This window comes from Moschus berezovskii, chromosome 26 (assembly GCF_049115385.1).
Source record: "Moschus berezovskii isolate FMDL1 chromosome 26, NW_MosBer_1.0, whole genome shotgun sequence".
In the NCBI taxonomy this organism is placed as follows: Eukaryota; Metazoa; Chordata; class Mammalia; order Artiodactyla; family Moschidae; genus Moschus; species Moschus berezovskii.
In genome coordinates this window covers 9,696,219-9,712,540 of record NC_142485.1, presented here as the reverse complement: position 1 = coordinate 9,712,540, position 16,322 = coordinate 9,696,219, and the positions used below count along the sequence as shown (strand labels likewise).

At 42.3% G+C, this 16,322-nt stretch overlaps 1 protein-coding gene across 1 annotated transcript in view; it reads right to left on the bottom strand.

The window, feature by feature from the left end:
• The window catches only part of ZMAT4 (zinc finger matrin-type 4), a 371,285-nt gene that overhangs the window by 127,270 nt on the left and 227,693 nt on the right, over positions 1-16,322 (bottom strand). The window contains exon 5 of the mRNA XM_055416278.2: positions 7,512-7,739. Within this exon, the coding sequence (XP_055272253.1) occupies positions 7,512-7,739 (228 nt within the window). The remainder of the gene's footprint in view (positions 1-7,511; positions 7,740-16,322) is intronic.

Here is a 16,322-nt window from a genome sequence, read left to right as displayed (position 1 = left end):
GTCCCCATGCCTCTGCGTGGATTCCATCTTCTGCCTGGAGTGTGGTACCACTCGGTGGCCTGACCTGCACATCTTTCAGTATTCTTCAAGGCTCCCTTGATCCCTCTGATCTCATGGTCTGGGAGTCCCACCTCTCCATGCCCACTGCCTGCTTCACAGGGCTCTTTGACTTGCCCACTTACACAAGGCTTAATCAGTGGCTGGAATCCTCTGTTCTGAAATGAAGACTTCAGTGGCTATCTGTTCGGCCCATTTTCCTGTGAATAAACTGCCCAAATGTGCCTGAATGCACCTAATGTTTCTCCTTTAACACCTCTGCTTTTCTGCAGAAGCCAACAAGCTCTTCCCAAGCTTGGTTTCCTCCTCAACTCAAGGCTGTCAAGAAAGTTCTGTTCCACTTCCACCCCTGACCCCCAACAAACGCTATTAAAGAGACCTTGGGCACTTCCCTGGTGGTCCATGGGTTAAGAATCCGCCTGCCAATGCAGGTGACACAGGTTCAATCCCTGGTCTGGGAGGATTCCACATGACGCGGGGCAACTAAGCTTGTGCTCTGCAACAAGAGAAGCCACTGAAATCAGAAGCCTTAACACTGTGACTAGAGAGTAGTCCCCACTTGTCACAACTAGAGAAAGCCCACATGCAGCAGCAAAGACCCAGTGCAGCCATAAAGAAAAGAGAAATTAAAAAGGAGAGACCTCGGTCAGCTGTTCATGACACTAAAGGAACTCCAGAGCCTTCTCTTAGCCCTAAAAACCACGAGCAAAAGATGGACCTCGTACCAGAAAGGATTGCTACCCTAAAAACCTGCTAGTGGTTTGAGAAACATGACCTTGAACTAAGGAAGCAGATAAAGGGTACATTCCCAGGAATGGCAAGAGCAGGACCTGTTCTTTGACAGAGGGAAGAGCGGGTGACCCATGACCTTGAACAAAGGAATCAGATAAAGGGCACATTCCCAGGAATGACAAGAGCAGGACCTGTTCTTCGACAGAGGGAAGAGCGGGTGACCCATGACCTTGAACAAAGGAATCAGAAAAAGGGCACATTCCCAGGAATGACAAGAGCAGGACCTGTTCTTCGACAGAGGGAAGAGCCGGGGACCCACGGTGGAGATGATCCAAGCCCTAAAGCATCGAAAGGTGGGACTGTGGTTCTCCCTGCTAATCTATTTTATACACAGTATCAATAGTTCGTATGCCAATCACCATCTCCCTGTTCATCCCACCACGCCATCCCCACTTGATGCCGATGTTTGTTCTCTGTGTTGGCCATTTCTACTTTGCAAATAACTTCACCTATACCATTTTCCTAGATCCATTAATGCATTAATATATGGTTTTGTTTTTTATCTTTCTGGCTTACTTCACTTTGTATGACAATTTCTATATCCATCCACATCTATGCAAATAGCACAATTCCATTCCTTTTTTAATCACTGAGTAATGTTCCACCATACACACACAAACACACACACACACACACACACACACACATATACACACCACATCTTCTTTATCCATTCATCTACTGATAGACATCTAGGCTGTTTCCATGTCCTAGCTATTGCAAATAATGCTGCAATAAATATTTGGGGTGCATTTTGTTTTTAATTACAGTTTTCTCAGGGTATATGCCCAGAAGCGAGATGGCTGCATCTTACGTTCTCTCTATTTCAGTTTGTTAAGGAGCCTCCATACTGTTCTCCATAGTGTTTGCACAATTCCCGTTCCCACCAACAGTGTAAGAGCGGACCCTGAGGAAAGGCAGGACATTTGAACTCACAAGTAAGAGGAGCGGCAAACACCTGTGTGCACTTAGAATCAATCACAACTTCTTCCAACAGCCTACTAGGATCTATGCAGTGTGACCTCACCTAAACCCAGTCTGTTTTTCCCCTCTCCTGTCATTAGCTTCAGGCCCTCTGCCTACCACAGGACCTTTGCACCTGCCAGCACCTCTGCTTGAAGGAGCAGGTGCTTCATGTTGGGATCCTTCGCCTCCTTTACAGGTAGGTCACAGTTCAACATATCAGCTTCTCTGAGTGGCTGGCACTAACCTTCCCATCTAAAGGAAACTACCTGCCTCCCATTCGGGTTTGTCATCAGCTAAACATATTTATTTCCTGCTTCTTCTCAAGATACGAACCTTCCCTTCTCGTTCACTGCAGTATTCCCAGTACTTCATGTCTGGTACCTAGCAGGCGTTCAATGTTAGTGGAATGAAGAGGGAAAGAAATGAAAAAGTAAAAGACGGAGTCAAAGAGGAAATACAGAAGTGACAAATAACTAGCTGTCTGTTTCCAAAATCTGGACCTTGAGACACTGATCAGAAGTTCTGGGTCTATCATCTCACAGGGAGACTGCGTGCCCCTAAACAAGTTGGAAACTCCAGTTATTAATAATATGGCCCCCAAATCTCTGGAATCCCCAAGGGTATTGGAGTGGCCATACCCTAAGGGAGAATGGTTGTCAGATGAAGAAAGGATTGTTGAAAACTCACATAAAGATGCGTAAGCAACCTGCCCTATCTCTGTCAATTCCACCCATGACATCCATCAAGTCCTTGACAGAGACCTCAGAGAAACTATTTCCTGTTGATCTGGTTCCATGAAAACAGGCAGAAATCTCTGCTAGATTTGTTTAAAATAAAATCCATGACTTGACGTGTATTTTGTACATATTAATTCCACTTGTGGATGAGATGTTTTTCACTCCAAAGTCTGCAAGTGTGCAGTTTGTCACATGGGTCGGTCGTTTGCCTGCGTTATGACTGTGGTGGTTTAACAGTGTCCACGTGTTCTCTCAAAACCCTCTCTTCAGGGATAGAGGCGAAGTCCCTACCACCAATAGAACAGTCACTGGCATTGACTTCTAGGGCTTGCCTGGTGGCTCGGTGGTAAAGAAACTGCTTGCCAATGCAGGAGACCCAAGAGACATGAGTTTGACCCCTGAGGTTTGGAAGATTCCCCTGGAGAAGGAAATGGCAACCCATTCCAGTATTCTTGCCTGGGAAATCCCATGGATAGAGGAGCCTGGCGGGCTATACAGTCCATGGGATTACAAGAGTCAGATACGACTTAGCGACTAAACCACCACCACTACCATTGACTTCTAGCTGATAAAAAGTAATGGAAGCACCACATGACCTTGGAGCATCCTAAAAAGAATGGCCTCCACTTGAGGTTCCATGGGAAGCCAGTAACCACAGCATGAGTACCTTCAAAATCCCTGGGAGAAGCCCACAAAGAGAAAAACTGAGGTCACCTGTATCACATGATTGAGTCACTTTTTATTTCTTTTTTAATTTGACTTTTGAAACTGACACGTCACTGTCTCCTTGGATACAGTTACATGAGTTTTGACAAACAGACATATACAGCCACGTAGCCGTATCAAGATCCAGGCAAGTTCCACAACCCCACAAATGCCCTCTTGCGGTCCCACTGTAGTTGACTCATTCCCCTCACCCCCAGGAACCAGCAAGCACTACTCTGCTTTCTGTAATGGAATGAACCACCTTTCAAAGCAGAACCACAGCCCAGGCTGAAATCTCAGCTACACAGGGATGAGAAATCTCAAGTCAGGATCAGCCAGTCAAGCCACTTCCAAATCGCCCCCCGGAAACGTTCAGAGATAATAAAGGTCTACAATTTTTTAAGCCACTAAGTTTTGAGGTAACTGTCACACAGCAATAGCTACACTGTTTGCCTTTGGAAACGCTTCAGTGTTTTAACCTAGAGTGCTTTTCCTCCTTAGAGAAGCCCCAAGGCCCAAGCCCCCTGCCCAGGTGCCCTAGGTGACCTGCAGGTGGAGGAAGGTCACTGAATGATAAGACCAAGCTCATCTTGTTTTGTTGTTCAGACGCTCAGCCATGTCCGACTCTTTGTGTCCCACGGACTGTAGCCCACCAGGCTCCTCAGTCCACGGAATTTTCCAGGGAAGAGTACTGGAGTGGGGTGCATTTCCTTCTCCAGGGGACCTTCCCAACCCAGGGATCGAACCCGGGTCTCCCGCATTGCAGGCATATGCTTTACCATCTGAGCCACCTAGACTTTCCTAATTCAGTAATGTCTGCTTACCAAACATTATTTAAGAACATGAGGAGCCAAGACAAAGGCTAAGACAAAATATTCATAATGGGTAAATTTGTATTGATAATATATGGATATCTTCCACTTACTACTCAACAATAAAAAGGCAGACAACCATTTTTTTTTAATTGGCAAAAGACATGAACAGACAATTCACAAACGTAGACATACAAATGACCAACATTTAAAAATGTTTGACACCATTAGCCTACAAGGAAACACAAATTAAATCCATAGTGACATGCTCTCCTACACCCACTAGAATGACTATTATTTGAAAGACAAATGTTGGTGAGGATGTGGAATTCATGTACATTGCTTTAGGGTGTGCAAAATAATGCAGCTACTTGGAAAACATTTTGGCAGTTTCTTATACAGTTAAAAATGCACCCAACTTACGACCTAACAATCGTACTCTGAGATATTTAACAACAGAAGAAAAAACATCTGTCAACAACAACAAAAATAATGTTCAGGAAGCTTTATTCAACATACTACCCACCCCCCAACTCTCCTCCCAAAAAAGAGAGAAGAATACATAAGCCAATTGCAGGATTTCTGTCTAGAAGAAATCCACTCAGTGATAAAGAGCAAGAAGCTACTTTGCTTTCTATGCAACCAGTGGATCCATTTCAAAGCAATATCAGAAACTAGATCCAGAAACATGCATACTTTCTGTGGTCATTTATACAAAGTTTTAGAACAAGCAAAACTAAGCTATGGTGAACCAAAGAAAAAAAGTTGCTGGGAATCTGGAATGGGAGGTTAGGGTTGACTGCAAAGGGGCACGTGGCAACGATGTCATGATGGAAAAGTTATGGATGTTAAGAGGAGTGTGAGTTACAAGGGGTTTGCATGGTTAAAACTCAGTCAACTATATGACACAGTATCTCTGCATTTCACCATATATAAAATATATGTCATTTAAGTTAGAATAAAAAATCATAAGTAATTTCTTGCAAAAATATTCAATCGGGATCCTTTTAGAAATGAAAGCGTTTGCTGTGTTTAGATGATCTATTTAAATCCTGCTTTCTCTATTTATTCATTCATCCAGCAATCATTGAGCACCTACTCTGTATCTGTCACTGTTCTAGGTGTTTCTGAACATATCAGTGGGCAAAACAGACGTGGATCCCTGCTTTTCAGTTGCTAACAGTCTATAGGAGTAGGGAGAAATCAGGAAAACCAAATTAAAGGGGTAAATGTGGTGTCTAAAATCTGAGAAGTGCTAAGAAAGAGAGGAAGCCTGTGACGTTGCCATATCCTCCTCCAGATGCTTGACAATGTTTTTTCTAAAGTTATAGATATGCCTGTATTTACTGATTAGCATTTGTGCCTTCAATAATTGATGGATCACGCACTAGAAGATTTCCAGAAATAGCAGGGTGCGTGTGTGTTTTAAAACTTGCTGGGTTATCATCATTGCTTTATTCCCCAAGCTTTTGCAATATTTAATGCCTGAAAGCACATATATCAAGATGTCACCCGGGGTGAGTGGAAAGGTTGGTTTCAAGGACAGTGCGTTCAATGCAAATCCCATTTCGTGTGCCACTGAGTCAGAATCACGCTGAGTTATCCAAGTCCTAGAGCAGCTCTTTCTGTCTTCTGTACAAAAAGACCAACCACTCAAATGTTACAGAATTCAGACACCCAAGTCATTAAGATGTGGTTGTACATAAAAGAGGCAGCCCTGATAATTCAAAACAGACAAGAAGAATGTGCTCTAGGAATCATTCTTCTCCAAATCATAATATCTGGCACAAAACATAAATAAAGGCCTCTTTTTCTTCTTTGGTGCCTGCCTGAAGGAGTCACTGAATAGACTTGTTATCTGCCAGGAACAGCAAGTTGTGGAGAGGCCTTCAGCTGAAAAATACTCCTCCTGTATTTTTTAACAAGACAGAGACTGAGAACACAAGTAATTCCCCAACAGACAGCAATAGGACCAACAATTCAAAAGCATCTGCAACGTGATTATCCAACACACCAAAATATTAAGCTCCCTGTTGCTTCTCTTTACTACAAGACCTACACGAAAATAAAGTGGTTTTGCTCTTTGCTCTTATTTCTTGTTTTTAATCACGTATCTTGGAAAACTCAGTCTCTCATCAGGCTCCATAGATGTCCTAATAGACCTCCAGTCTTAAATCTATGCCGTATCTCAGGATTCTTCCATGATAATATGTTTATTTGCCAGTTACCTCTTATGCTTTCCTCTCTTTTACCAGAACATGCATGATTCTGCTCAGAGGGAATGCCTTCTCACCTGCTAAAATGCCACTCACATTTCTAGTTCCAACACAAGTCCCTTTTCTTTAGTGAAGTCTTCCCCAACCAACACAGTTAGAAGTGACCCGTTCCTCCTCTCAGCTCACCCAGCATGATCTTCTATCCCACTTATTTGATCTAGACATGTTCTAGGTTCATCCTCTTAGAGGCTCGTAGCCCAGTCAGATTGATAAGAATTGTAGGCTCCACGAACCGAACCCAATTTAAACCCAGGCTGCATTCTCAAAAGTGATTTGCAAATTCTGTTATTATAGTTATTAGGATGGATAATCCCCGGGTCAGTCCCTAAAAAAGTATCTAACCCATAAAATATCTGAGATACAGTAGAACACCCTTTGTAGAATTATGTTTCTGAGAAAATGCATTTCTACTTCTACAATGCCAGCATCAGCTGATCAAAACTGTGTAGGTGATCCAAAACTGCTTGAGTGGTCGCTGACGATCAAATACTCTACTAGGTCCCACAGATTGGTTTCTGGCTGCCTTAGGATCCATAAAACTGATCCTCATCCTATGACTTACAAGTCTCTACTTCACAGCTTCTGTAAAATCTCACATGGACTTCTAATGCTCCATGGATTCCCAGCGACAGAAAATATGTGTCAGGTGGGGGAATGGAAGGAGCCAAGTATTGATTCCACACTGGTCCACAGCACTGTCTTAGCTCAACTTCCTAACATGCATGCAAAGGTCTTGGGCTTACTTCAAGCCATGAAATAGAGTTAACAGGTGCTTTGTTTCAGCTGACTTAATAAAAGCACACAAATTTAAAACGAAGATAATGGCATTTGGCCTTTGTTGCATCTGCTCCCTTACAACTCATATACAAAAGCATTCATTTGATAAGGTGCTAAAAGATAAAGCAGAAGGAAAATCTCTGGTTCATGGATGGGTGGCTCTGATCTAAAACATAGTCAGTCAAAATCTGACAACCCTAAATACTTTGAAAGAAAGGAGATGGCAAAATATAATTTTATGTCCATTTCCGTTTCCTTCTATTCCTTTTGGAGAAGCCTAGAATTGTCCTTAGTAAGCAAAGCAATGAGAAGAATCATCCTAATTCGTGAAAACACCACACTTTCTCAGAAAGCCCAGTTCCGCGGCAGAAATTAGAAGTTTCTCTCACCTCTTAGTTCGCCCATATCCAGAGTTGTCCCCAGCTGCTCTAGCAAAGCAACTCTTGCTGCATTCTTTTTGTGCTTTTTGCCATCGTAATGCTGCTGGGCCATCAGAGGATTGTTGAACCAGGCTGCACAGAGTCCACAGTATCTGTCTGAATCTCTTCTTTGATAGGGAGATGGAACTACTGGAGCAGTGTCCACCCTCGGAGGTTTAAGTGAGCTCAGAGGCGTGGCTGGGGAGAAAAAAAAACAGAAAGAACCAGAAGCCAGGTTAGTCCCTTCCCGAGTGCACGCCTCCTCGGTAGCTGAAGATGCAAGAGTCTCACGTTCATTCTAGAGCTCAAAAATCCAAGAACATGGGAAAGTGTATGAAAGAGAACAGAAACGATCTTGACTGAAGAATCTTGAGGACCAGGGTATCATTAACAGCCAAGAAGGCCGAAGCCACTTAAAACCAGTTACTTCATGAGTGTGCTCCATGGACTGAAAGCACCAACATCACCTGTAGCTAACTGAAGATGCAAACTTCAGGTTCAGTCCTGGACCACTGGATGAGAGCCTACAGTTATGAGAGTTTCAGGTGACTCGTGCAAATTAAATTTGGAAAGCACTGAATTAGGATTCAGTGGTCCTCATCCTTGACTGAGGGTTAGGATCACCTGGGAGGGGTTGAACACTTTGCGTTTGAACCTGGGCTACAATTAAAAATTCCTAATTTATTGCAATCAGAGATTGCAGTCTGTGATGGTTTCATCCGATAGCTCGGGAGACCACTCTTTTGGAGGAATGAAAGGTTTTGCTTTTGTTTTTAAATAAACTCTTGGAGGTCAAGAAATGATTTATTAACCAAAGCCAAACCTTCAAGTAAACATTGAACAATCAGGATTTGAAAGATTCTGAATGAATGAATTAGACATCTGCGTGATATAAATGGATATAACTAATAAATAAGGGATTTGCCAAAGTGATAGAAGCAGATCCATCAGTTGCATAGGTTGTACCAATTGATAAAGCCATGCTAATTTTATTGTCAGTTACTTATGTTTATTGAGAGAGGTTATTTTCAACCCAAGCCTGCTAAAATTGATGTTGAACGTACAGTATTTTTTTAGACCAAAAGACAAACACCATAGAGTAGGTGTTGCTTATCTAAACTAAAAAGATGGGACTATCACTATTTTGAGATGCACAGCCTCAGCTATTATCACATTCCATTGTGAGCTTACAGTTATTTTGGGTTCGGGGGGAAAAAAAAGAATCTAACTTGGAAAGGTTTACTAACAGAAAACATAATTAACTTTTTTGATGCATTACAACATTCAGTTGCTTGCATCTTTTCAATCACTATGAGTTGGATTATTGTCCTTCTCAGATGATGGACTTCAGAGATGTCAAAATTTGTTTGTTTTTCTTTTTAAAAATATTTATTTATTTGGCTGGACCAGGTCTTAGCTGTGGCATGTAGGATCTAGCTCCCCAACCAGGGATCAAACTCATGCCCCTGCACTTCCATGCAGAATGTAAAAATAATGCAAATGAACATTTATGCAAAACAGAAATGAATTCTCACACACAGAAACAAACTTGTGGCTACTAAAGGGGGACTGGAGCGACAAATTAAAAGCATGAGATCCATACACACAAGTCACTACACATGAAACAGAGAAGCCTCAAGGCTTTACTATACAGCACGGGGAACTATACCCAGTATCTTCTAATCATCTAAAATGGAGTGTAATCTTCAAAAACACGGACTCATTATGTTGTACAACTGAAACTGACACAAATTTGCAAGTCAACTGTGTCTCAATAAAAGATAAATAATTGATATGCAAATAAATACTTGCGAAAGGACATTTTAACTCAGAAAATGTCCGCATGTCACAATACCTAGAGAGCCTTTTTGGACCTACCCAGAGATTTCACCATTAGGGAAGTTTTTAGCTACTCTGGATGAAACTGAGTGGTATTATTTCCATAGGGGCTTAAGAGAAATAAGAAGTCTCTTGAAAGCCTCATTGCCAGACTCAGTAATATATCACCCGGAAAACTCCAACTGGGGCTGTACCGTTCTGGCAGCCACGCAGAATCACTCTGCTCTGATGTAGAAATGCTAATAAAAGCTACAAATATGCAGTTGACCTGTAATGTGAAAGGACTTCTATCCACTTTTCTGAAGGAAATTGGATCTTTCTTCCAAAGTTTCCAGCATCTTTATCAATTTCTGAGGATTTATAGCCATCTATGGTTTTGGATAGAAATGAAAAACATATCAAATGTTTGCAGTCTGAATGAATGCTGACTCGTGAAGCATAATTTACTTTTTTCTAAACTGGACCGTAAAAAACATTTCAGAGTTGATTTTATCAACTGATACCTTATATACCACGTTCTGTCAGGAGTGATACACCATAGAATGTTCATCAAATAAGAGAATCTTACCTTGTGCATAAGAAAGGAGTTTAATGTTGCATTTGCATGGGAGCTTCTTCTCTTTAATAATCCTACCATCCTGGTACAGGACCAGAGTTTGATTTTCCTTATGCCCCTATGTCTAACTGTCTTCATCAGTCGAAACTGTTTATATTCCCTATGTGTGTGTTAGCAGCTCAGTTGTCTCTGACTCTTTGCAGAGTCAGAACTGTGTACACCAGGCTCCTCTGTCCATGGGATTCTGCAGATAAGAATATTGGAGTGAGTTGCCATTTCCTACTCCAGGGGATCTTCCCAACCCAGGGACTGAACCTGGGTCTCTCATATTGCAGGCAGATTCTTTACCATCTGAGCCACCAGGGAAGCCCATATCCCCTATAAGCAAACAAAGGTAGTAGCTGGGAATGAAAACAGCTTTGACTCAAAATTGGAAATCAAAGTTGAGTTGGACCCCACTACTCCAGAACTGTGTGATCTTCAGCAAATCTCCGATGCCTCTGGTTTACACAAGGTTCAGTTCAATTCAGTTCAGTTCAGTCGCTCAGACTCATTGTGACCCCATGAACCGCAGCACGCCAGGCCTCCCTGTCCATCAACAACTTCCAAAATTCACCCAAACTCATGTGCAACAAGTCGGTGACGCCAACCAGCCATCTCATCCTCTGTCATCCCCTTCTCCTCCCGTCCCCAATCCCTCCCAGGATCAGGGTCTTTTCCAATGAGTCAACTCTTCGCATGAGGTGGCCAAAGTATTGGAGGTTCAGCCTCAGCATCAGTCCTTCCAATGAACACCCAGGACTGGTCTCCTTTAGGATGGACTGGTTGGATCTCCTTGCAGTCCAGGGGACTCTCAAGAGTCTTTCTTCTCCAGCACCACAGTTCAAAAGCATCAATTCATCAGCACTCAGCTTTCTTCACAGTCCAACTCTCACATCCATACATGACCACTGGAAAAACCAAAGCCTTCACTAGAAGGACCTCTGTTGGCAAAGTAATGTTTCTGCTTTTTAATATGCTACCTAGGTTGGTCATAACTTTCCTTCCAAGGAGTAAGTGTCTTTTAATTTCATGGCTGCAGGCACCATCTGCAGTGATTTTGGAGCCCAAAAAAGTAAAGTCTGACACTGTTTCCACTGTGTCCCCATTTATTTCCCATGAAGTGATGGGACCAGATGCCATGATCTTAGTTTTCTGAACGTTGAGCTTTAAGCCAACTTTTTCACTCTCCTCTTTCACTTTCATCAAGAGGCTTTTTAATTCCTCTTCACTATCTGCCATAATGGTGGTGTCATCTGCATATCTGAGGTTATTGATATTTCTCCTGGCAATCTTGATTCCAGCTTGTGCTTCTTCCTGCCCAGAGTTTCTCATGATGTACTCTGCTCATAAGTTAAATAAGCAGGGTGACAATATACAGCCTTGACGTACCCCTTTTCCTATTTGGAACCAGTCTGTTGTTCCATGTCCAGTTCGAACTGTTGCTTCCTGATCTGCATACGGGTTTCTCAAGAGGCAGGTCAAGAGGTCTGGTATTCCCATCTCCTTCAGAACTTTGCACAGTTTATTGTGATCCACACAGTCAAAGGCTTTGGCATAGTCGATAAAGCAGAAATAGATGTTTTTCTGGAACTCTCTTGCCTTCTCCATGATCCAGCAGATGTTGGCAATTTGATCTCTGGTGCCTCTGCCTTTTCTAAAACCAGCTTGAACATCTGGAAGTTCACTGTTCATGTATTGCTGAAACCTGGCTTGGAGAATGTTGAGCATGACTTTACTAGCATGTGAGATGAGTGCAATTGTGCAGTAGTTTGAGCATTCTTTGGCATTGCCTTTCTTTGAGATTGGAATGAAGACTTTTCCAGTCTTGTGGCCACTGCTGAGTTTTCCAAATTTTCTGGCATATTGAGTGCAGCACTTTCACAGCATCATCTTTCAGGATTTGAAATAGCTCCACTGGAATTCCATCACCTCCACTAGCTTTGTTCGTAGTGATGCTTTCCAAGGCGCACTTGAGTTCACATTCCAGGATGTCTGGCTCTAGATGAGTGATCAAGCCATCGTGATTATCTGGGTCATGAAGATCTTTTTTGCACAGTTCTTCTGTGTATTCTTGCCACCTCTTCTTAATATCTTCTGCTTCTATTAGGGCCATACCATTTCTGTCCTTTATCGAGACCATCTTTGCATGAAATGTTCCCTTGGAATCTCTAATTTTCTTGAAGAAAGCTCTAGTCTTTCCCATTCTGTTGTTTTCCTCTATTTCTTTGCATTGATCGCTGAGGAAGGCTTTCTTATCTCTCCTTGCTATTCTTTGAAACTCTGCATTCAGATGCTTATATCTTTCCTTTTCTCCTTTGCTTTCGCTTCTCTTCTTTTCATAGCTATTTGTTAGACCTCCTCAGACAGCCATTTTGCTTTTTTGCATTTCTTTTCCATGGGGATGGTCTTGATCCCTGTCTCCTGTACAGTGTCCACAAGGTTATCTCTGCATATTTCAGAGAGTACAAATAAGGTGTCTCATTCTGGAAACTGTGCACTCAAACAGGAAGCCATTTTCCTCTGATTCGTTGATCACAGTATCTAAACCCTCAATGTGGCTTCTCGCAGGGTACCAGTGTACCTGTGACCGAATGGGTTCCCAGGATGTGGGGCTTTCAGAGCTAAAACAGGAAAGTGAAATGAAAGTCGCTCAGTTGTGTCTGACACTTTGTGCCCCATGGACTATATAGTTCATGGAATTCTCTGGGCCAGAATACTGGAGTGGGTAGTCTTTCCCTTCTCCAGGGTATCTTCCCAACCCAGGGATCGAACCCTGGTCTCCCACATTACAGGAGGATTCTTTACCAACTGAGCCACCAGAGAAACCCGTAATGGGAAAAGTTCTGAGCAAACGGGGATGAGTTGATCACCCTAGCCTCTGGGATCGGACGTGATTTAACAACCCACTGGAGAAAAGAATTAAAAGAAAAAAAGGGTCAGAAATAACTGCTCAGGAGACTAGAGCAGGGTTCCTTTCAACCAAGCAGAGAGGATCCATTGATAGTTCTCAAAGGCTTACTTGCTAGATCATTAAGAGGGTGTCCTTAGCCAGAGAAGGCGGTAACAGTCTCCAGGAAATGGTGTAGTGGTATTCTCACTGGCCTGTCTGCCTTCCGGTCCAGAGTCACACGAAGACCTTCAACCCCCACACCCATCCAAGGGAGGCTTCTCTAACAACTCTTCGTTCCAACACTTTGTCTCTCTCTTCCTCTCTTTCTTCTTTTTTCCTCCTTTTCTCTCTCCCTCTTTCATTCTTTCTCACAAAGAATTTGGGGGCTTTTGAAATAATCCTGTAAATGGATTCATTTAAAAACAGGTGATTTTCCACTAATTGAAAAAGACACATGCACCTCAGTGCTCACAACAGCATTATTTGCAGCTGCCAAAATATGGAAGCAACCTAAGTGTTCATCGACATATGAGCAGACAAAGAAGACGGGGCACATGCATATACAGTGGAGTATTACTCAGCCATCAAGAGGAATGGAATTTCGTCATTTGCAGCAACATGGATGGACTTCAAGGGCCTTAAACTAAGTGAAATCAGTTCAGTTCAGTTCAGTCGCTCAGTCGTGTCCGACTCTCCGCGACCCCATGAATCACAGCACGCCAGGCCTCCCTGTCCATCACCAACTCCCGGAGTTCACTCAAACTCATGTCCACAGAGTCGGTGATGCCATCCAGCCATCTCATTCTCCGTCGTCCCCTTCTCCTCCCGCCCCCAACCTTTCCCAGCATCAGACTCTTTTCCAGTGAGTCAACTCGTCTCATGAGGTGGCCAAAGTATTGCAGTTTCAGCTTTAGCATCAGTCCTTCCAATGAACACCCAGGATCGATCTCCCTTAGAATGGACTGGTTGGATCTCCTTGCAGTACAAGGGACTCTCAAGGGTCTTCTCCAACACCACAGCTCAAAAGCATCAATTCTTAGGCGATCAGCTTTCTTCACAGTCCAACTCTCACATCTATACATGACCACGGGAAAAACCATAGCCTTGACTAGACGGACCTTTGTTGGCAAAGTAATGTCTCTGCTTTTTAATATACTATCAAGGTTGGTCATAACTTTCCTTCCAAGGAGTAAGCGTCTTTTAATTTCATGGCTGCAATCACCATCTGCAGTGATTTTGGAGCCCAAAAAATAAAGTCTGACACTGTTTCCACTGTTTTTCCATCTATTTCCCATGAAGTGATGGCACCAGATGCCATGATCTTTGTTTTCTGAATGTTGAGCTTCAAGCCAACCTTTTCACTCTCCTCTTTCACTTTCATCAAGAGGCTTTTGAGTTCCTCTTCACTTTCTGCCATAAGGGTGGTGTCATCTGCGTATCTGAGGTTATTGATATTTCTCCCGGCAATCTTGATTCCAGCTTGTGCTTCTTCCAGCCCAGCGTTCCTCATGATGTACTCTGCATATAAGTTAAATAAGCAAGGTGACAACATACAGCCTTGACGCACTCCTTTTCCTATTTGGAACAAGTCGGTTGTTCCATGTCCAGTTCTGACTGTTGCTTCCTGACCTGCATACAGGTTTCTCAAGAGGCAGGTCAGGTGGTCTGGGCTAGAGAAAGACAAATACTGTATGATATCACTTATACACAGAATCTAAAAAATACACTAAACTACTGATGATAACAGAAAAGAAGCAGACTCACAGATACAGAGAACAAACTAGTGGTTTACCAGTGGTGAGGAGGAAGGTGTGATACAGGGCAGGGTGTGAGAGGTACACATTATTGGGTATAAGACCGGCTCAAGGCTATATTGTACAATATGGGGAAAATAGCTAATATTCTGAAATAACTAAATGGAAAGTAACCTTTAAAACTTGTATAAAAATTTTAAAAAAATAATAAAAGCCCATAATACACTCCCAAAAAAAGTATGTGGGTCTCTTACTTAAGAGTTTTTATCCACAATACCAAGTCTTCCAAGTTTTGTGATATTATGCAGTTTATTCTGTTTGCCGCTGTATTGTTTTAAAAAATTTGAGTTGTCCCCAAATCCAGCTTGACCAATGGGGCAGCTTGAAGCTTGGGAGATAAATCAGCCAGTGTAGGACTCCTAATTAATAAGTAGAAAAGGAGATGGCAGAGATCAGCTCTCCTGACTTGAGACCCAGCACCATATTTCAATGTCAACTAGTTTCCAGTGATGTCAAGGGTGCTACAGGCCAAATACACTAACAGATAAACTAGGTCAGAACACATTTCCCAGGTTTCAGCATCTGTTCTCATTAGGGATTATTTGAAAATGTGCATGTTCTCTTAAAATAATTTTCCTAATTTCCAGGCCCTATGATAAGCGGCCTTTCCTTTCTCTCTCTCTATTTTCCTATTCTAAACCAAATTCATAGCAGGAGGAATTCTTCTGCAAATATCACTGTTTTTTGCACATGCTGTTGACAGTTCAATGTGACCAGGTCACTTAGTGCCTGGCTGAAAAGCGACTGTCCCTACACAGCTTAGCCCAAACAGTCCAGCCCCTTCTGCAGGTAAATGCCTCAACTCCATGCAAACTTTGCAAAGTTGGGGCTCAAAATGTAGATTCCCTTTGTGCCTCTCACAGAGGACAGAATCCCCTTGTGTAGATAGTAAATGCTCATGTGATGAATAAACGAAGAAAATAACCAGTAATTCCAGTTAATATCAACTTTCATGTTTTAATAAATGCCTTATATAGCTAAATTTAAAATCTTTGATAATTTAATTAAACTTACTTTATAGGATTAAAAACAAGTTAGATATACATAAGCGGGATGAATTAAATAAATTGTGGCTCTCTACACTCTGAAATGACCCAGGTTTGATCCCCGGATCTGGAAGATCCCTTGGAAAAGGACATGGCAACCCACTCCAGTATCCTTGCCGGGAAAATCTCATGGACAGAGGAGCCTGGTGGGCTGCAGTCCATGGGGTCACAAAGAGTCGGACACGACTAAGTGACTAGTACTTACTTACATTCTGAAATACAGCAGTCAAAACTATGTTTTAGAAAAAATATTTAGTGACCTGGAGAAATGTGCGGGATATAATATAAATGAAAAGACAGAGATTACATGGGGGATGTAAACCAAATTACTTATTAAATTATGCACACAGACACATAAAACTATGAAGACTAGCAGGCTATAAATAAAAACCTTAGCAATGGTTATATTTAAGTTGTGGATTATGGATGATGTGGTTTATACTCATGGATATGTAACCCTTGATGCAGGGAAATCATTTTTATTTTTCATCTTATATAGAGGCCACATTTCATGCTAACTTGTTTTAGTACAAAGTCCAGAAAATGGTGCTTAGGGGACTTCTGGTGCCACAATCAGGTCTTAAATTAAATATC